Source organism: Bufo bufo, chromosome 9, assembly GCF_905171765.1.
Source record: "Bufo bufo chromosome 9, aBufBuf1.1, whole genome shotgun sequence".
Taxonomy (NCBI): domain Eukaryota; kingdom Metazoa; phylum Chordata; class Amphibia; order Anura; family Bufonidae; genus Bufo; species Bufo bufo.
Genome location: NC_053397.1, coordinates 211769313 through 211790713, shown reverse-complemented (window position 1 = coordinate 211790713; position 21401 = coordinate 211769313). Strand labels below are relative to the sequence as shown.

General features: G+C 47.1%; 1 protein-coding gene across 1 annotated transcript in view; it reads left to right on the top strand.

Moving 5' to 3' along the window:
- The first annotated feature begins 2443 nt into the window (after nt 1–2443).
- Nucleotides 2444–21401, top strand: part of ST6GALNAC5 (ST6 N-acetylgalactosaminide alpha-2,6-sialyltransferase 5) — a 109542-nt gene continuing 90584 nt past the window's right edge. Inside the window, exons 1-2 of the mRNA XM_040407314.1 lie at nt 2444–2601; nt 3578–3775. Of these exons, the coding sequence (XP_040263248.1) occupies nt 2587–2601; nt 3578–3775 (213 nt within the window). The 5' untranslated portion in view covers nt 2444–2586. The remainder of the gene's footprint in view (nt 2602–3577; nt 3776–21401) is intronic.

The window sequence follows — 21401 nt, the reverse complement described above, 5'->3', positions numbered from 1 at the left end:
TAGTTTGAGACAGATTTTTACGCCAGAATTATGGTGCAGTTTTGGCTGCCCTTTTCCCATTCTCCCACCTTTTCAAGCATGTTTGAAAATACTATACAAACCCTAGTTGTGCGCCACATTTTAGACAGATTTTTGGCGTAGACACATTAGTAAATCTGGTCCTTATAAATGTTACAAAATTTTTAAAAAAGCCACTAAAATTATTGTGAGGCCTCATACACACAACCGTGTCTGTATTACAGTCCCCAAACCACTGATCCGCAAAACAGGGAAACCTTCTGTGTACAATCTGCATTTTTCTCCCATCGCTACAAATGACTGTTCTTGTCCGCAATATGTTCTATCAGGTGTTTTTTGAAGGGGAATTTTCTGTAATGGCGTTTTTATTTAAATGACTGCATGCTCTGGTGTTTTTTTCTCCTCATTACCTCGCATTTTATTTTTTATTTTTTCAGTTTTCTTTTTATTATTTATTTATTAAATGTATTTATTTGTTTAATTATATAGGAATTCATTTTTTTGTTGTTGTTATTTTTATTCCACTCTATAGCCAACAATTTATCGGTTCTCCTTTACACACAATTATTATTTTAGCATTTTTAAAAGCTTGACAAAAACATTAGGAGTTCTGGTAATTTTTTGTAGCATATTTTAGGCTGTGGCTACATAGTGGATTTTTTTTTTGGGGGGGGGGGGGGGGTCTAGGGTGGCAGTTGCGTCAACTTGAGAGTCACGCTGCAGCCACATTTATTTCTATGGCAGCCCTGCTACTGTACACCGAGTTTGAAAAACTTAAGGGTAGTGTGTTGATTTTTAAAATTTTTAATTTATTTTTATTTTTTTACCAATGCTTTTACCACTACAGAAATGGCATTACAGGGGGGCACATACTTTCCTCTGTAAACTGCAACAGGTAAAAAAGGTAGTTAAACAAACTGGCCCACATTTAGTAATGTCGGTGCACTTAGGCTAGGTCTACACGACGACATTTGTCACGCGACAATAAGTCGCGCGACAGACAGGGCACAACTACACTGCAACATTTGTAGCGCAACATTTTGTTGCACCAATGTCGCGCAACAATTTTTATAATGGCAGTCTATGGTGTCGCACTGCAACATGCAACATGCTGCGACTGCGACGCAACAGTTGCAGAAAAATCCATCTCGAAAGGATTTTCTGCGACGCAACATGTTGCATGTTGCAGTGCGACACCATAGACTGCCATTATAAAAATTGTTGCGCGACATTAGTGCAACAAAATGTCGCGCGACAAATGTCGTCGTGTAGACGTAGCCTAAGCTGCTGTTAGAAACTGTTGGCACATCTACTACTTGAGAAATCCTCTACACCTAGCTCGATGGCATGGCTTGCAAGGAAAGGGCGTGCCTTAAAGTGTTATATACAGAGAGGTCATTTACTGTGACCCCTCCATGCCAGAAAATGGTGCAAAATAGGTCACAAACCGTTGGTTTGCAACTTTTTATACACCATATTGAGCCTAAATTCTGGTGCAAATGGAGTTTCTATGATGCAGTCTTGTGACTACGGGATGTTAGTGAATGACCCCCACCACCCCCTAAGTTTACACCATCTACAGGTTTAGTAAATCTGCACTACTATGTGGTAAAAAAAAGCCTTTAAAAACACTGATCAGGTTTTTTTAAGCCTTTGTTTGGCCCAACAACCATCAGGACCAAAACCACGTGTGAAGGCTGGGGCTACGCAGTGATCTTGGGCGCAACATTTTCGTCACGCAACCGCAGGATCTCGGTGTACAGTAGCAGGGCTGCCATAGAAATAAATGTGGCTGCAGCGTGACTCAAGTTGACGCAATTGCCACCCTAGACTCCCCCCCCCCCCCCACCCCCCCCACCCCCCAAAAAAAAAAATATGAAGCAAAAAATCCACTACGGTATGTAGCCACAGCCTAAAATATGCTACAAAATATTACCTGATTTCCTAATGTTTTTGACAAGCTTTTAAAAATGTTAAAATAATAATTGTGTGTAAAGGAGAACCGATAAATTGAGTGGAATAAAAATAACAACAACAAAAATGAATTCATATATAATTAAATAAATAAATACATTTAATAAATAAATAACTAAATATGTGCCATCCTCTTGGTCCAGAGGGGAGGATACTTTCTTTATACAAACGTTTTACAAACTACAACTCTCAGCAGCCAGTCCGCGTACGCTGCCAGCCTCCAGCTTTAATATGCCTTTATTACAGCCTTGAATTTTGCAAGAGAGAGAAAAAAAAAAAAAAAAAAAGTCGGCATTAGGACCCAGCAGGCTCAGACTGGCAGCAGTTGTATAGATCAGACAGAGCAAGAGGGTCCAGTTTAAATCCTGTCTGTAATCTCCGCAACAACAGCTCAGGCTCAAGAAGGCTGCTGTGCCTGCTGTGCCCCCCTTGCCCTGCCTGTCCCTGCCCCCACCCCCCCAATTGCCTCTCCCTGCCTCCCCCTCTCCTAAAAGAGATGTCACAGCATCCGCACAATGGAAGCAGCAGATAGGACCACAGAGCCGGCTACCTCCAGTAGCTGAGGACGCCTGATCTCCTGGTACAAGGCACAAGATGAAGACACTGCTGGTAAGTCAATTATTGCAATTAATTCTCTGATCCTATTTGGGGTGCAGGGTGCTACCCATAAAGGTGGGGGGTGGACAGTGGTCTCGGCTCAGCAGCTTCATTGTTAAAACTTTCCGAAGACACCTTGTGTTGGCATTGTGGGTGCAGCGGGGGTACCACTTACCGTGGGGTATATAGGGATTGAGAGTCAATTAGCTTTGTTTACCTGCCAGGAGTGTCGGCAAGATCTCCCAGGTAAAACCCATCAAGACATGTTGGTGGTTGTAGTTCAACAACAGCTGGAGACCCATAAGCCGCCTGACATACTCGGCTGGGGTTCAGGTTTAGACTCTCCGTCTAAAACTTAAGATGTGAGAGTAGTGCGGTCCTTAGAGGGGACAGGAGGTGGGGGGGGGGACGCGGGGGGGACACATGCTAGTTGACCGATCATGCACCAGAATATAAGATAACTTTGCAATAGAACTTTAACTGGGGTCCTTACAAAGTGGGGGGCGCACCGGAGAGTTGAGGTCTCAATAATGGCCGTCATTAAAATTACAAACCTGGGGTCCTCCACTGCAGAACACTGTCAATGTACTGGGGCGCCAGGGTCTGCCCTAATTAGTGAAGGGGTGCGGTATAGATACTTACATATTGGAGGTCCCTGCAACCTTATTTTTTTGCATTAGCACCAAAGAGCTACGACATAGTGGGTGCCCCCTCGCACACAATACACTGAAGGACACTAGATTATCAGTCGCCCCCAGACTAGGAGGGGCTGCATAGCAGAGACAAAGTGGCACAGTTGGGGTCCACAGGTTGGCGTATCAGATCAGTGAAAAAAAAAAAAAAAGGGGGTTAAATTCCGCAATGGGACATAATACAGTATACGGAAGCCGTGTGCCAGTTTATCCCGTGCCCTATAGATGCCCGGCGGTCATGCATTTAGCAACAGCCTGTATGTCATAGATGCTAACAGTGCTTCTTCTGTCTACAGCGCCATGGGCTGGCAGTATTGCTAGCACTCAGCACCATGTGTACCAGTCTGGTGATCATGTACAGCAATATGGGCAGCGTGAAAGAGCAGAGCCCTCCACCTTCATCGGCAGCCATCAGGAAGGAGAGCAGGATAAGCACCAAGGAGTCCACCCCGAGCCCCGTTCTGGAGGGGTACATCAGCGTCTCAGACCACAAGGTAAAGGAGGAGATATACTTATCCCAGGCTGGCAGTCTGCCAGGCAGCATCTTTATGTGCTGCTCTCATAGTGATTAATGACCCTCGCTGGCACTTTTGAGGGGGAAGGGGGCACTGCTGCCTGAATGGGTGCTGTATAACAATATTGATTTGGTATTTGACATGCGGAGAAACTTGTCCTGGCCGATCAGCTCCAGGTTTTACAGCTGGTGTTGCTGTATTCTTCTCACTGGCAGCACAAGTCGGTGGTGCCAACCCAGGCATCTGTGCCGCCACATTAAGATCTCATGTTTACCGGAGCCAGTGGCCTTTAACTGAGAGGCAAATGCGGCATTAAATCTCAGCATTACAGAAGCAGCTTAATCTCCTAGACAGAGAGCGGCGCAAAAAAAGCAACAGGGAGCTTCCCGGCGATGTCATTTTATGCCGCCCTCTATTATTTGACTTTCCCCACCTCCCTCTCTTCGGTGACCCCCAGGGACCACCCACACTTGTTATTCGCTTTGACAGCTTTCGGTACAGAAACTAGGGAGCGAATGCAAATTTCTACTTTTTGGTACTTTGTAACAGCGACAAATGTAACATTTAAGGATCGCTTGAGAGCGGAGGTTTGCGCGCGGGCCGCAGGGTATCCGGTATCGCACCGGGGTGGGGCCGTTATTGCTCAGACTCGTTGAGGTCACAGGGGAGGAAGACTAAATTGTGTAATAGAAAACAATGGTGAAACATAAATACAGGGAGTGCAGAATTATTAGGCAAGTTGTATTTTTGAGGATTAATTTTATTATTGAACAACAACCATGTTCTCAATAAACCCAAAAAACTCATTAATATCAAAGCTGAATATTTTTGGAAGTAGTTTTTAGTTTGTTTTTAGTTTTAGCTATTTTAGGGGGATATCTGTGTGTGCAGGTGACTATTACTGTGCATAATTATTAGGCAACTTAACAAAAAACAAATATATACCCATTTCAATTATTTATTTTTACCAGTGAAACCAATATAACATCTCAACATTCACAAATATACATTTCTGACATTCAAAAACAAAACAAAAACAAATCAGTGACCAATATAGCCACCTTTCTTTGCAAGGACACTCAAAAGCCTGCCATCCATGGATTCTGTCAGTGTTTTGATCTGTTCACCATCAACATTGCGTGCAGCAGCAACCACAGCCTCCCAGACACTGTTCAGAGAGGTGTACTGTTTTCCCTCCTTGTAAATCTCACATTTGATGATGGACCACAGGTTCTCAATGGGGTTCAGATCAGGTGAACAAGGAGGCCATGTCATTAGATTTTCTTCTTTTATACCCTTTCTTGCCAGCCACGCTGTGGAGTACTTGGACGCGTGTGATGGAGCATTGTCCTGCATGAAAATCATGTTTTTCTTGAAGGATGCAGACTTCTTCCTGTACCACTGCTTGAAGAAGGTGTCTTCCAGAAACTGGCAGTAGGACTGGGAGTTGAGCTTGACTCCATCCTCAACCCGAAAAGGCCCCACAAGCTCATCTTTGATGATACCAGCCCAAACCAGTACTCCACCTCCACCTTGCTGGCGTCTGAGTCGGACTGGAGCTCTCTGCCCTTTACCAATCCAGCCACGGGCCCATCCATCTGGCCCATCAAGACTCACTCTCATTTCATCAGTCCATAAAACCTTAGAAAAATCAGTCCTGACGTTTCAGCTTGTGTGTCTTGTTCAGTGGTGGTCGTCTTTCAGCCTTTCTTACCTTGGCCATGTCTCTGAGTATTGCACACCTTGTGCTTTTGGGCACTCCAGTGATGTTGCAGCTCTGAAATATGGCCAAACTGGTGGCAAGTGGCATCTTGGCAGCTGCACGCTTGACTTTTCTCAGTTCATGGGCAGTTATTTTGCGCCTTGGTTTTTCCACACGCTTCTTGCGACCCTGTTGACTATTTTGAATGAAACGCTTGATTGTTCGATGATCACGCTTCAGAAGCTTTGCAATTTTAAGAGTGCTGCATCCCTCTGCAAGATATCTCACTATTTTTGACTTTTCTGAGCCTGTCAAGTCCTTCTTTTGACCCATTTTGCCAAAGGAAAGGAAGTTGCCTAATAATTATGCACACCTGATATAGGGTGTTGATGTCATTAGACCACACCCCTTCTCATTACAGAGATGCACATCACCTAATATGCTTAATTGGTAGTAGGCTTTCGAGCCTATACAGCTTGGAGTAAGACAACATGCATAAAGAGGATGATGTGGTCAAAATACTCATTTGCCTAATAATTCTGCACGCAGTGTACATCCTCAGGCACCATCATTTTTGTATCGATACAGTACATTTATTGCAAAGATGTCAACCGTTAAGCCATGCCCCCTCTTTAAGGAACCGTCTTTATCTCTGAAAAAAATTCATGCAAAAATGTGTAATCCTACATGTGATTGTCATTCATTATGGTTAGGGCACCTTCACACCGAGCAGATTTTGTTGCAGAAATTTCTGCAACTGAAAATCAGTTCCATTCGTGTGTTTGTTTGTTTGTTTGTTTTTTGGCGAGAAGCAAATGGATTTCTGCAAACTCCACACTCCAGATGAATGGAACGTATTTCCGGTTGCAGAAATTTCTGCAACATAATCTGCCCCCTGAAGGTACAGCCACATGGTCTTGTTTCCTGATGCGGTTTTGAAAGCCAAAATCGGGTGTGGATCATAAAAGGAAAGAAAGTATTAAAAGGGTTTTCTAAGACTTAATAACTGATGACCTATCCTCAGGATAGCTCACCGGTATCTGATCGGTGGGGGTCTGACACCTGGGACCCCCGTCGATCAACTGTTTGAGAAGGGACCTTCTCCGCTTTTGCCAAGCACAGCGCCGTACATTGTATAGTGGCTGTGCTTGGTATTGCGCTCAGCTTCACTTCTATGGGGCCCATGTGACAGATGAAAAGCTGAGAGAAGGCCGCAGCGCTACTGTGAATGCTGCTGCCTTCTCTACCAGCTGATCGCGCAGGGCCCCGGGTGTCGGACCCCACACCGATCAGATACTGATGGGATAGGTCATCAGTATTAAAGTCTCAGAAAACCCCTTTAAGGCCAGATATTGTTTCTTCTCTTTTTTTTTTTATTTTTTTTTTATTCACTCCTTGTTTTGGCTTCCAAAACTGCATCGGGACACCGGACCGCGTGGCCCTACACTAAGTGAGTTGCAAGTAGTAATCAGTTGTAGAACCATCAGTGATAAGCCATGTTGTAATTGGAGCCACATATTTATGTATTTACTGTAGGATTTTTGATATTTGCATTTTTGAGTTTGGAATCTACAGACCTGGGGCAGACTTTTTACCTGTTTTATAACAATCTGTAGTATCAGAGACATGGTAAGGTGCAGTTCACGCAGCAGCATTTGCAGTCAGAATTTGTCACAGATTCTGCGGCAAAAAGCTGCCGGGTGACCATACAGAATTGGCCTCCCGTTATTCTCAATGGAAGGGGACTGCTGTGCATGCGCCCACGGTTTATAATCACGACTGTGCCCAAAAAGGACATGTCCTTTCTTAGCATAGTCCTGGCCATAAACTGCAGTCACAGGCGCTAAATCTTCACTTTTAAAAGATGCCACGTGAGCGTCCCTTAGTTATTATGCCCCAGACATTACTACAATCACTGACCGTTTTACATAGATCTGGGAATTGCCCCTGTGACCATATCGGTAAATCCGTCACAAAGTTTTCAAAGTAGATTCTACAGCTGCTTTGTCTTTTTGTGGTAGATATTGGAGGTGCTAACCTCGTCCCTCACCCCAATCAGTGTTTTCTTGTAATATTTCTTCTAGGGATCTGCTCGTGGTAGGCTACCGTAGGGGCGGCAGTATTGAGGCAATCACAGACAGTCCTTGTGATACACCGTGACTTTATTCACACCAAAGGCATAACAGGCAATGTGCAGACCACACAGGGGCCTATCCACATAGAGCATAGAACAAAAAGTCCTTCCATAGCAAACAAACAGCAGGTTTGAGGCACCTTGTTTCTGTACGGACCACACCTGTCCTGCAGGCTTCTAGGCTACCTGCCTTTGTCTCCCTGAGGCCGGAAGCCCTTCAGCTAGTGGCCCCACAGGTCCCAGGGCTATCCTTCAGTTTGTGCTGCGCCCAGTCTCTCCTTGACCAGCACCAACTCTGTCTGTCAAAATCTCCAGCACAGCAAGACACACCCCACCCCCCATCTTCAGCAGGCTGGGTTCTTCAAAGGCCCAGCTCCACCAAAAACCTGGGCTGGCCGTGGGGAACAGGCACCCACCCTGCTCTTTACCTGTTTCCAGTAAGAACAGGCCTGGACACGCTGCGCCAGCAGCATTCGCCGCTGTAACTGCAATAATCCGGTTCTTACTCCACCGAGGCCTGGACCTCTGGTGGCACATATCGTCTGTCCATTATTATCCCGGGGACTCTCCTACATTCTTTATAATACTATTACAATTATCAGAGCTGGTGTCAACACTCGGCAAACCTAATAAGATGCCACATTCTGGGCTTTAGTTCATGGTGACAGGAGTAAATTTCTTCTCCCTCTACCTCTATTTTCCCCTCCTTCCTTCTACCTTTCTCCATTTTTTTTCCCTTCCTTCCTTCCTTTCTCTCTTCCCCTTTCTCTTTTCCCTTCTCTTTTCCCTTCTCTCTTCTTTTCTCTCCTACCCTTTCTCTTTTCCCTTCTCTTTTCCCTTCTCTTTTCCCTTTTCTTTTCTCTTCTCTCTTCCTTTCTCTCTTCCTTTCTCTTTTCCTTCCTTTCTCTCTTCCTTTCTCTCTTCCCTTTTCCCTTCCTTTCTCTCTTCCCCTTTATCTTTTCCCTTTTCTCTTCCTTTCTCTCTTCCCCTTTCTCTTTTCCCTTTTCTCTTCCTTCCTTGCTTTTTCTTTGTCTTTTTCTCTCTTTCTTACTCTATCTCCCTTTGTTTTAACTTGTTCTCCCATCCATCCCCTGCCTTTTCTTCTGTATGCCTTCCCAACTTTTTCTTCCTCCTTTCTATCCTTCCTTCCTTCCTTCCTAGTGTCCTTATCTTCCCTTCTGATTCTTTCCCTTTCATCATTTCCTCTCTTCTTTCTCCCCTCTTTCCTTCTCTTCCAAACATTTGGGGGCGTTTGATATACTTGTAGGCTTCCCATAACTGCTGCTCTGATGGAATCATCCCGTCTCTGTGTTTTCTATTGTCTGGTGTTACATTGTAGCTATTTATGTGTAAATGGACGGTATGCGGTAACACTGAAATGCACTTTGTCCAATTGACATATCCATTAATGCTAAGAGCAGAAAAGTGCTCTAACCTGGAGCTGCCTAGAGACCTGAGGTCGAGCCCGAGAACTGAGGGCATGACGTATCTAAAACTGAGTGCAATATGGCACTGAACAAAAAAAAAAAAGAATACTGTAGCATAAACATGCATTTGTATCCAGGCAGTGTGGCTGACAATGGAGCTAGCCGTGTCCTTGCACTATGACCAGGGCAACAAGATGCATGGCAGCGGCTGACAGCTTTAGTACAGCATGGCACCCGTCTACAACAGTCTGCAGCAGCCCTCATCATTGGGGTCAGGACACTCGGATGTCATTGCTTTATAGTACACAGACCGCATACTGTGTGTGGCACTGAAGTTAGTGGCTGGCCTACATGCAGTAGTGTCTATGTGATAGAATATGGATGGGATGTGTGACACAGTGAGGGGTTTTGTCTGGGAAGGCAGGTATTTTCCTCCCAGCAGCTGCTGCTGGGCTGATTCACAGCCAGGTGAGGTCAAATACTGGACCGGAGTTAAGTGCCGTTCCAGGTTTTGGCAGCACCTGGCTGTCCTTAAATAGGCAGCTGGGCTCAGCAGCTGAGTCTCTGTGTTGGGATCTGAGGTTTTGTGGCGGACTGGAGGGATGAGAGCCATGTGCAGGGGGAACAGGCCCCCTAAAGCCTGCTGTGGACTACTGGAGGCAGAACTGCCAACAAGGTGACTTGTGCAATGTGAACTTTCCATTGTGTGTGAATTAACACCAAAGACTGCAAAGTGACGTGTTGTTTTGTGCAACTGAGACAGTTTTCTACTACTTTTGCATTGCAATTGACTCTTTATATCTGAGCACTGGACTCTTGATGTGTATATTAGCATCTGATCACATAGTCTATGCACTGTCTATGGGGGAGGCTGTCACACATGGGGCCTGGTCTCGGGGTGCCAAAAAGCCCTTCTGCTATAGTATACACCACCACCAGTCTTTGGACCATAGGCACCAAATATGCAAATGAAAACTCATTATCAGGTTAGTTTAACCCCTTTGAAGTCATAATAAGTCCACCTGTGGTTGATAGGCAGAGATTCTGTACATCTACATTGGGGTGTTCAATGGCAGCCCCTTCTTCTATGTACTCATGTGATTTTGAAGCAAGAGGCTAATGTGGAAGTGAATTTTACCAGTGAGGGCAGTGACATCTATAATTTGGGGAAATGGAAAGATCGCAGGTCGGGCCAGTGTTATGTGTGACCCATGCGATGAGGATTTGCTTGTGTTAACTCAACATTTATCATCTGGAAAAATTACATAAAGGGCAGTGACCTTCACTGAGCGTTGGATGGGAGAGCAGAACACGTTTGGCTTCCAGGTCCGTCTTGCCAAATCAGCTGAAAAATTCTTTTTTTTTTCCAGCAATCTGATTCTCTTTGGTTGAACTCAGAAGATAGATAAAGATGGTATCTGTGAATACAGAGAGAATAATGTCCAGACCTATCTTAGACAATAATAAGGACAAGTGTGACCTTAAGGAAACGAAGGAGAGCATCCAAATGGGTTTTATAGTCCACATCCCATGTTTCATTTTTAAAATATATTTTTTTATCTGTCCGTCCTTCCATGGTGAAGAGGGTAGCGATGAGTGGCATAGGCAATATTCGTTTTCACAAATTTTCGCATAATATTCGCAATAAATTTGCAAATTTAGAATTCGCTATCTCCAGTCATTATTTTCGCACTAATGATGCGCATATTTTGCGCAATACATGCAACTTCACATTTTATCAGGTCTGAGTAGATATTACTGATTGGTGCACTAAGTGTTGTTGTGACATCACAGCACTATGTCTGTAGCCTGTATGTATGGACGGCAGAGAAACAGTAATCCCTATCACACTACCTAACACCCTGCACTGGAATCAGCTACACTATATCAGGATATAACCTACACTGACTATCTCCCACTATCTGTATGTATATATATATATATATATATATATGAGCTAACTAACTAACTAACTAACTAATGCAATTGGATAAGGAATAGGATCCAGATGAAAGCACAGAGCACAGCAATGTCACTGCTCTCTCTCTCTGAGTACTGCAAAAACAGCAGAAAATGGCTGCTGTGGAGGTTCTTATATAGTTAGGGGTAGGCAGCTTTCCTATTGGTTGCTAGGGATGTTGCTAAGCTCAGACAAAGACATTGCAGCCTTCTCATTGGCCCACAAGCAAGAAGGGAGGTGTCACGGAACCATGAACCAGACGTACAACAAGAGATAGTGAAAATAAGAAGGCTTTATTGAAAATAAAGCTGTAAAGCAAAAGTCCAAACGGATGGTGAAACCGAGCAGAGTCTTTGCGAAGCCAGAGGTCAGGAACCAGAAGGGTAGTCAGACGAAGCCAGGATCAGGAACCAGAAGCAGCAGCAGTCTTAGAAGCATGTGAACACAAGAGGACCAAGCAAGGAACTGAAGCCACAGACCTCCTATATATATGAGCTAGGCATCCAGCTCCTCCCAGTGGGAAGGAGGAGCCGCAGGGTGGAAGGCTACAAGAAACCCAGAAACCAAGATGGCCGCCAGCACATGTCAAACGAAGGAGAACAGCAAGAAGGTAAGACCATGACAGTACCTCCCCCTCAAGGACCCCTCCTCCGCGGAGCACAAAACGGTTTCTGAGGGAAGCGTGCGTGGAAGGCTCGGAGCAAGGCAGGAGCATGGACATCTGCGGAGGGAACCCAGGAACGCTCCTCTGGACCATAACCACGCCAATGGACCAAAAACTGCAACCGACCGCGGACCAGGCGTGAGTCCAGGATATTGCTCACCTCATATTCCTCACGATTGCCCACTTGGACCGGACGAGGCCGAGGAACCGAGGAAGTGAAACGATTACACACCAGTGGCTTCAACAGGGAGACATGAAACACGTTGGAGATCCGCATGCCAGGAGGAAGCGCAAGGGCATAGGCTACCGGGTTTACCCTGCGAAGCACTCGGAAGGGACCAACAAAGCAAGGCGCCAGCTTGGGAGTGGGCACTCGAAGGTTGAGGTTGCGGGTGGACAACCATACACGGTCTCCGACCTGGTAGGAAGGAGCAGGCGCTCGTCTGCGATCAGCCTGGAGTCTCTGGCGCTGCGCAGAGACCTCAAGGGACTTCTGGATCTGTACCCAAGAAGCACGTAGGACGGAAAGGTGATCCTCCACAGCCGGAATATCCTGGGGAGAGAATACCTCCGGTAACACGGCAGGTTGGAACCCATAATTGGCCATGAAGGGAGACGTCCCAGAGGAAGAGTTCACCGCCGTGTTCCTGGCAAACTCAGCCCAAGGCAGGAGGTCAACCCAATTGTCTTGGTGATCGGAGACATAGCAACGAAGGAATTGCTCCAAGGCCTGATTGGATCGTTCTGCGGCCCCATTGGACTGAGGGTGGTAGGCCGAGCAGAAGGAGAGATGAATCCCCAACTGGGAGCAAAAGGCGCGCCAGAACCTGGACACAAACTGACTCCCCCGATCCGACACAATCTCCTTGGGCAAACCGTGCAACCGGAAGACCTCCCTGGCAAAAATCGTGGCCAACTCTTGTGCAGAGGGTAACTTCTTGAGAGGAACACAGTGGCACATTTTGGAAAACCGATCCACAATCATGAGAATGACCGTATGGCCTCGGGATGCAGGAAGGTCCACAATGAAATCCATCCCCAGGTGTGACCATGGGCGCTCCCCGGTGGCTATGGGTTGCAGAAGGCCCAACGGAAGGTGCCGAGGGGACTTACTCTGGGCACAAACGGAGCATGCCGCTACATATGCGGCGATGTCGGAACGTAGGGAAGGCCACCAGAACAGACGTGAAACAGCCCAGGACAGCTGATTCTTTCCAGGATGCCCCGCGGTCTTGGAGTTATGGTAGGTTCGCAACAACCGAGTGCGCAACTCCTCAGGCACAAAACATCTGCCGTTGGGTCTCCCAGAGGGAGCACCAGATTGAGCCGCCAAAATCTGCTCACCCAGGGGAGAGGTCAGGCTGGTGCGAATGGCGGCCAGGATCTGATTCGGAGGTATGACCGAAGTCGGAATCGACTCCTCCCTGGACAGCTCGGAGTACTGCCGTGATAAGGCATCCGCCCTGATGTTCTTGGAACCGGGTAGGTAGGAGACCACGTAATTAAAACGTGACAAGAACAGAGCCCATCTGGCCTGACGTGGTGTCAATCTCTTGACCTCAGAAAGGTAGGTCAGATTCTTGTGGTCCGTCAGGATGAGAACCGGAACCACCGAACCCTCGAGCAAGTGCCTCCATTCTTTAAGGGCCTGCACGATGGCCAATAACTCCCTGTCACCAATCTGATAGTTGCACTCCGCGGAAGACAGTTTCCGGGAGTAAAACCCACAAGGAAGCAGAGGACCCTCTGGTGTTCTACGCTGAGACAGAAGGGCGCCTACTCCCGTCTCAGACGCGTCCACCTCGAGGACAAAGGGCAACCCAGGGTTGGGATGCGACAGAATCGGAGCCGACACAAAGGCGGACTTTAGGGCCTCAAAAGCTCGGATGGCCTCGAGCGGCCAGACCTGGGAATTACTGCCCTTCCTGGTCAGATCCGTGAGAGGCTTGGCCAGCATGGAAAAGTCCCTGATGAACTTCCGATAATAATTGGCGAAGCCCAAAAAGCGCTGCAGGGAACGAAGACCACTGGGCTGGGGCCACTGTAAGACAGCCGAAACCTTCTCAGGATCCATGGAGAACCCCTCAGCGGAAATGATGTAACCTAAGAAGGTTACCTGGGATCGGTGAAATTCGCATTTCTCAAGCTTACCGAACAGCTTGTTCTCTCGTAACCGTTGCAACACTCGTCTGACATCCAGAATGTGGGCCTCCATGGATTCAGAATATACCAAGATGTCATCCAAATAGACCACCACACACTGCTGCAACAGGTCACGGAAAACATCGTTGATGAATTCCTGAAAGACTGCGGGCGCATTGCACAACCCAAAGGGCATAACCAAGGATTCGTAATGACCGGTCCTGGTGTTAAACGCGGTCTTCCACTCATCGCCCGCCTTGATCCTTACCAGGTTATACGCCGCCCTCAGGTCGAGTTTGGTAAAGACCGTGGCCCCTTTAAGGCGATCGAACAGCTCGGAAATCAAGGGTATCGGGTAAGCGTTCTTGATCGTGATGCGATTGAGACCCCTGTAATCGATGCAAGGCCTCAACTCACCGCCCTTCTTTTTCACAAAGAAAAATCCAGCCCCTGCCAGGGACGAAGATTTGCGAATGTGTCCGCGTGAAAGCGCCTCCCTCACGTACTCCTCCATGGCCTCATTCTCCGCTACCGACAGTGGATAGACTTTGCCACGAGGAGGAACGGCACCAGATTGTAACTCTATGGCACAATCGTATGGGCGGTGCGGAGGTAGGGCAACCGCGCGCACCTTATCGAATACATCCCGGTACTCCTCGTATTCAGGAGGCAACAGAGAGTCCGAGGAAGTACACAGCAACTTGACAGACCCATGGATGCAACTAGCCCCACACTGCGGTGACCACGAGAGGATCTCGACCGATCTCCAATCGAAAGTCGGATTATGCTTCTGGAGCCAGGGGTACCCCAAGACCACCGAGTAGTGTGGAGACGAAATAACCTGGAGGCAGACCGACTCTCTGTGAACGGCACCAATGGCTATCCCCACTGGAAGGGTCTCATGAGTCACGTGTGGCGGCAGAAGGGGTCTGCCGTCTATCGCCTCAAGAGCCAGTGGGAAACCTCGAGCCTGCAGAGGAATGGAATTGGCGGCAGCGAACACACTATCAATGAACAAACCACCAGCACCAGAGTCCACCAACGCCTGGGTCGTCACCGAGCCCCCGACCCAGGAGAGGACAACAGTGATCAGTGGTTTGTCAACACGGGAAACCGGGGACGAGGAAACTCCACCCAAGATCTGCCCCCGACAGGATCTCAGGTACGAGCGTTTTCCCGGACGGTTCGGACATGCCAACCGAAAATGCCCACCGAGACCACAGTACATGCATCGGCCCTCGCGTCTCCGGAGTGCCCTCTCCCCCTCGGACAGGCGAGCAAACCCCAGCTGCATGGGTTCACCCCCAGACAAGTCATCCCCAGGAGGCGTGGGAGGAGAGGGAGGCACGGGTGGGACAGCAAACGTAGGCACCAATCTGTTAGAAGACCTCCGCAGGTTCTCCTTAGAGGAAGGTCTCTCCCTGAGTCTGGTGTCAATCAAAATCAGGAAAGAAATAAGAGACTCGAGCTCAACTGGTAGGTCCTTAGCTGCAACCTCATCCTTCAAGGCATCCGAGAGACCATGAGAGAAAGCAGCGACCAGAGCCTCATTATTCCAGCCCACCTCTGCTGCCAGGGTACGAAACTCAATGGCGTATTCAGCTACGGATCGTGAACCCTGTCTGATGGACATAAGGAGCTTTGCAGCAGAGGCAGCACGAGCAGGCACATCGAATACCTTCCGAAGAGAAGCAACAAAACCGGAAAACTCGGCAACCACCGGATTGTTGTTCTCCCATAAAGGGCTGGCCCAGGCCAAGGCCTTGTCCGAGAGCAGCGAGATCAAGAAGCCCACCTTTGATCTCTCAGTGGGAAAGGCATGTGGCAGCAACTCGAAATAAATGCCCACCTGGTTAAGGAAACCTCGGCACTGAGTTGGCTCTCCCCCAAAGCGCTGTGGAAGAGGGGCAGAACCGGTCATACCCCGAAACACCGCAGGCGCAACAACAGGTGTCGGGGTAGACTCTGGCGCAACAACCGGAGCGGCAGTAGGAGCGAGCCCAGGAGCGACAACCGACCCATCGGCAACGGGAGCGAAATGAGCCGTGCGTTCAAGCAGGGTTTGCAACGCCACAGCGAACCGACCCAACAGGTGATCCTGCTGATCAAGTCTGGCAACCAGCGTGGGTAGCGAGGATGGCCCTGTACCGTCAGAATTCATGGCTTGGTCCTAATGTCACGGAACCATGAACCAGACGTACAACAAGAGATAGTGAAAATAAGAAGGCTTTATTGAAAATAAAGCTGTAAAGCAAAAGTCCAAACGGATGGTGAAACCGAGCAGAGTCTTTGCGAAGCCAGAGGTCAGGAACCAGAAGGGTAGTCAGACGAAGCCAGGATCAGGAACCAGAAGCAGCAGCAGTCTTAGAAGCATGTGAACACAAGAGGACCAAGCAAGGAACTGAAGCCACAGACCTCCTATATATATGAGCTAGGCATCCAGCTCCTCCCAGTGGGAAGGAGGAGCCGCAGGGTGGAAGGCTACAAGAAACCCAGAAACCAAGATGGCCGCCAGCACATGTCAAACGAAGGAGAACAGCAAGAAGGTAAGACCATGACAGGAGGTTACTGATGAAAAAAAAATCTAGAATATTCGCGATTACGAATATATAGCACTATATTCTACATCTTCGCGAATTCTTGAAGTGCCGATATTCGCAATAAAAATTCGCAATTAGAATATTCGTGATCAACACTACAAGAGGGGCCTGGATGTATTTCTGGAGTGTAATAATATTACAGGCTATAGCTACTAGAGAGGGGTCGCTGATCCAGGGAGTTATTCTGATGCCTGATTGGAGTCGGGAAGGAATTTCTTATTCCCCTAAAGTGAGGAAAATTGGCTTCTACCTCACAGGGTTGTTTTCCTTCCTCTGGATCTACTTGCAGGATGACAGGCTGAAGTGGATGGACAGATGTATTTTCTCAGCCTTACAAACTATTGCGGTCATTTATCAAACTGGTGTAAAGTAGAACTGGCTCAGTTGCCCATAGCAACCAATCAGATTCCACCTTTCATTTTCCAAAGGAGCTGTCAAAAATGAAAGGTGGAATCTGATTGGTTGCTATGGGCAACTAAGCCATTTCTTCTTTACACCAGTTTGATAAATGACTCCATATGTCACTATGTTGGTCCTCAGGCCAGTATGTGTAACTGCAAAATTCCACAGAGGAGGAGAATGTGGCCTGTTCTGTGTAAATGTATGGGGTCTGTATTTATCTAGGGAGGGTCCGGTTTGGGTTTTTTATTTATCTATAGGGTCTGTTTTTATTTAGAGGGCCTGTCCTCATTTAGTGGGTCTGTGGTGTTATTTTGGGGGTCTGTTTATTTTGGGGTCTTATCTAGTGTCTGTATTAAATGGGTTCTCCAGTTATTTCTTCTAATCTGTAGTTAGTAATAACCCTTGGAAGGAAGGTTTTTTGTGTAGTACTTACTCGTCACCTCGCTCCGCTTCCATCCCTGCTGCACCCACACAGGCCGTGGGCTCCTCCACCTGTGCTCCGACCAGATGTGGCGGCTCCTTTTTAGCTGCATAGAAGCAGCACCGCCGAACAGGAAAAGAAGTGGCCACATTCAGGACCTGGTCGGAAGAGCCAGCGGGCTGTGTACGTGCAGCAGGGATGGGAGCGGTGGCGGAGCAAGGGATGGGTGAGTACTTTGTAAAACATCTTCCTTCCACAGGTTATTACTAACTACAGATTAGAAGAAATAACTGGAGAACCCCTTTAACTCAAGGGTTTATATTCTGGGGTCTAAACTGAGGTATGTATTTATTTGGGGGTACTTATTTATTTAGGTCTGGTCTGGGGTTTGCATTTATTTAGGGTGTCTGGTCTGGAGTCTGGAGTTACTTTTTGGGTCTGTCTTTATTATAGGCTACTCTAGGGTCTGCTCTGAGGTATTTTGAGCCTTTTATTAATTCTGGGGTCTGGTCTGAGGATGTCATTTAGGTTGCATCCTGGGGTTATTTTGGGAGCTGTTCTTAGTTTGAGTTTTGTTTTTGGTAGGGTTTGGTCTGGAGTCTTTATAATTTTAGGGTGTGTAGAAATATATATGCACTACTTGTAATTGGGAATCAGTAGGTTAGCGATGTTTGGAGGCATGACATATGTAAATGATGGATGTAGGGTTAAAAAAATGTGGGCGATGCATATCCCACCTCTTGGAATCTGAAAAGCTAATGGTAGTCCATATTCTGTATTCCTGTAGTCTCAGATCTGGTTGTAGACAATGTCTCGGGGCACAGGCAGCACTAAAACCTGAGGAGGTGAGTAACGACTGGACATCAGATACTTGACCCAGAAATGCGCCTATTAATCCATTCAGTTGCAAAGACTACCAGTTACATTACATCTCTGGACCTGCTTCTCATGGATACATAGTACTCCTTCTTCTTGGGAGTAGCATCGCTCTGCACCTAAAAAGCAGTCAGCACCTTAGCTCCACCTTGTGGTGACTGAAGACATCTGGAAATGGATGATTTACCTCCATGTCCTTGCAGGGATTTGGAAGTCTTTATCAGTCAAATAGCGCTCTGGACGCTATAATAACAGTTATAAAAATAAATCAGCACAGAATTCAATGGTAGATCGTCACTTTAAGAAATCTATTGGTTCGCCTTAAAGGGCTTCTGTCACCCCACTAAAGTGATTTTTTTTTTTTTGGGGCTAGTTAAATTAGTTATATAGCGATATATGAAAATATAATTGTGTTACTTACATCGATCCAGCAGTTTATTCAAAAAACGAAGTTTTATCATATGCAAATTCGGTCTCTACCAGTAAGTAGGGCGGCTACTTGCTGGTAGCTGCTGCAGAAATCCGCCCCCTCCTCTTGTTGATTGACAGGGTCAGCCGGGATCTCCTCCTCCGGCCAGCCCTGTCGGCATTTCAAAAATCGCGCGCCTGTGTTGATTCGGCGCAGGCGCTCTGAGATGAGGAGGCTCGTCTCCTCAGAACTCCCTCAGTGCGCCTGCGCCGATGACATCACCGAAATAGAAGACGCACTGAGGGAGTTCTGAGGAGACGAGCCTCCTCATCTCTGAGCGCCTGCGCCGAATCAACACAGGCGCGCGATTTTTGAAATGCCGACAGGGCTGGCCGGAGGAGGAGATCCCGGCTGGCCCTGTCAATCAACACGACGAGGGGGCGGATTTCTGCAGCAGCTACCAGCAAGTAGCCGCCCTACTTGCTGGTAGAGACCGAATTTGCATATGATAAAACTTTGTTTTTTTAATAAACTGCTGGATCAAAGTAAGTAACACAATTATATTTTCATATATCGCAATATAACTAATTTAACTAGCCCGAAAAAAAATAAATCCCTTTAGTGGGGTGACAGAAGCCCTTTAAGCCAATACGAGGGAAATTCTAGCATTTTCACAGATAGTCTTTCCATGTACGAACAAACCATAATGAAAACCTATTTGATTGGTCAAAATATGCTCTAACCTGCAGGAAAATGTCATTGAAGTTCCCGCAGCGTCTAAAATTGTGCATGTAAATGGCAGTCGCCGGAGTCACGGAAACAATTCATTCACCGCACAGTTGTTTGCAAATAGCTACACAGTGAAAATGTAGATGAGGTCTGAGATTTGGCTGTCCTAAAAAATCATGTGAGCAGCGTTGGAAGAAGAAGGATGCCGCTTGTCCCTAATGATCTGCTGCCACTGGGAGACGGAACTGTGTCCGATTTCAAGTCCCAATACTGCGCCACCATGCCGGCGGGTGTCATACTGCAGCTGGAAAAAAACACATGACCAGATCCATGCCCATGAGGGGCTTGTCAGTGACGGGATGTAGCTATAGAGGGTGCAGAGAGCTTCCTGGGTCCCGAAGGCCCCTCTGCAGATACCAATGTTATACATGGCACATGGTAGGGGGTTCCTACAAATTTTTCAAGTTTCACCTATAGCAATAAAAATTTGCCTTGAATTGATAGCAGAGATAAAAATTGAGGCCCCTTTCAGGTGCTGCTTGACTTCCCCAAACCCCTAAGCCTCAGTTCACATTACGTGAGAGCCCTCATCTTGCAGAGGCATCCCACAATAAAACATGTACAGCAGCACAGTATGTCATTATTTTAACATGTGAGTCTACGGGACATGCATGCTATTGTAATGCTGGCCATATACATGAGATAACTGTTAGAGGAACTCTGCCAAAATCCTCCCATACATGTGCATCCTTGGCTCGGCTGAGTATGACTACGCACTGAATGGGATGAGGGAAGAAAGGCGCTCATCTCCCTGAGAACACAAGGATCACGCATATTGAAATCCAACATGCCTGATCCTCATCTCACTCAACATCACCACAATACAATTTACTATAGGTGGTTGGCTGAACCCACTGAAATACGATGGGTTAGGCCGATGTAGAGCTAACTGGTATGGCGAGCTTGAGCCTATATTGTGGCATATATCCATCAGAGGTATACATCACACATCCCTGTGCAAGTTATCACCACCCAGGACAAAACTTACCAAGAATGGTTCTCCCCCCAGCTGCATGTGCTGCCTCTAGGTACAGTATGTATGCACGCCTTTGGATACAGTACATTCCAACAGAGACCCTCATAAGTACAACACAATACTGTAGATATGGGAAGGTATCCCCTATCTGCTGCACAGGGGAAGTGCTGGGACTCCCACTGATCATGAGAACGGGGTCCCATGCTCTGTGAATAAAGCAGCTGATCAAACATGCACACTACCATTCTCTATCCATCAAGCATGTGCACTACTATTCCAATGATCGAGCATGCGCACTACCACTCTATCTATTAAGCATGCACACTTTCATTCCATTCATCAAGCATTTGCACTATTCCATTCATCGAGCATTCACACTACCATTCCATTCATCGAGCATTCAGACTACCATTACATTCATCGAGCATGCACACTACCATTCCATTCATCGAGCATGCACACTACCATTCCATTCATCGAGCATTCAGACTACCATTACATTCATCGAGCATGCACACTACCATTCCATTCATCGAGCATGCACACTACCATTCCATTCATCGAGCATGCACACTACCATTCCATTCATCGAGCATGCACACTACCATTCCATTCATCGAGCATGCACACTACCATTCCATTCATCGAGCATGCACACTACCATTCCATTCATCGAGCATGCACACTACCATTCCATTCATCGAGCATGCACACTACCATTCCATTCATCAAGCATGCACACTACCATTCCATTCATCGAGCATGCACACTACCATTCCATTCATCAAGCATGCACACTACCATTCCATTCATCGAGCATTCACACTACCATTCCATTCATCGAGCATTCACACTACCATGCCATTCATCGAGCACGCACACTACCATTCCATTCATCGAGCATGCACACTACCATTCCATTCATCGAGCATGCACACTACCATTCCATTCATCGAGCATGCACACTACCATTCCATTCATCGAGCATGCACACTACCATTCCATTCATCGAGCATGCACACTACCATTCCATTCATCGAGCACGCACACTACCATTCCATTCATCGAGCACGCACACTACCATTCCATTCATCGAGCACGCA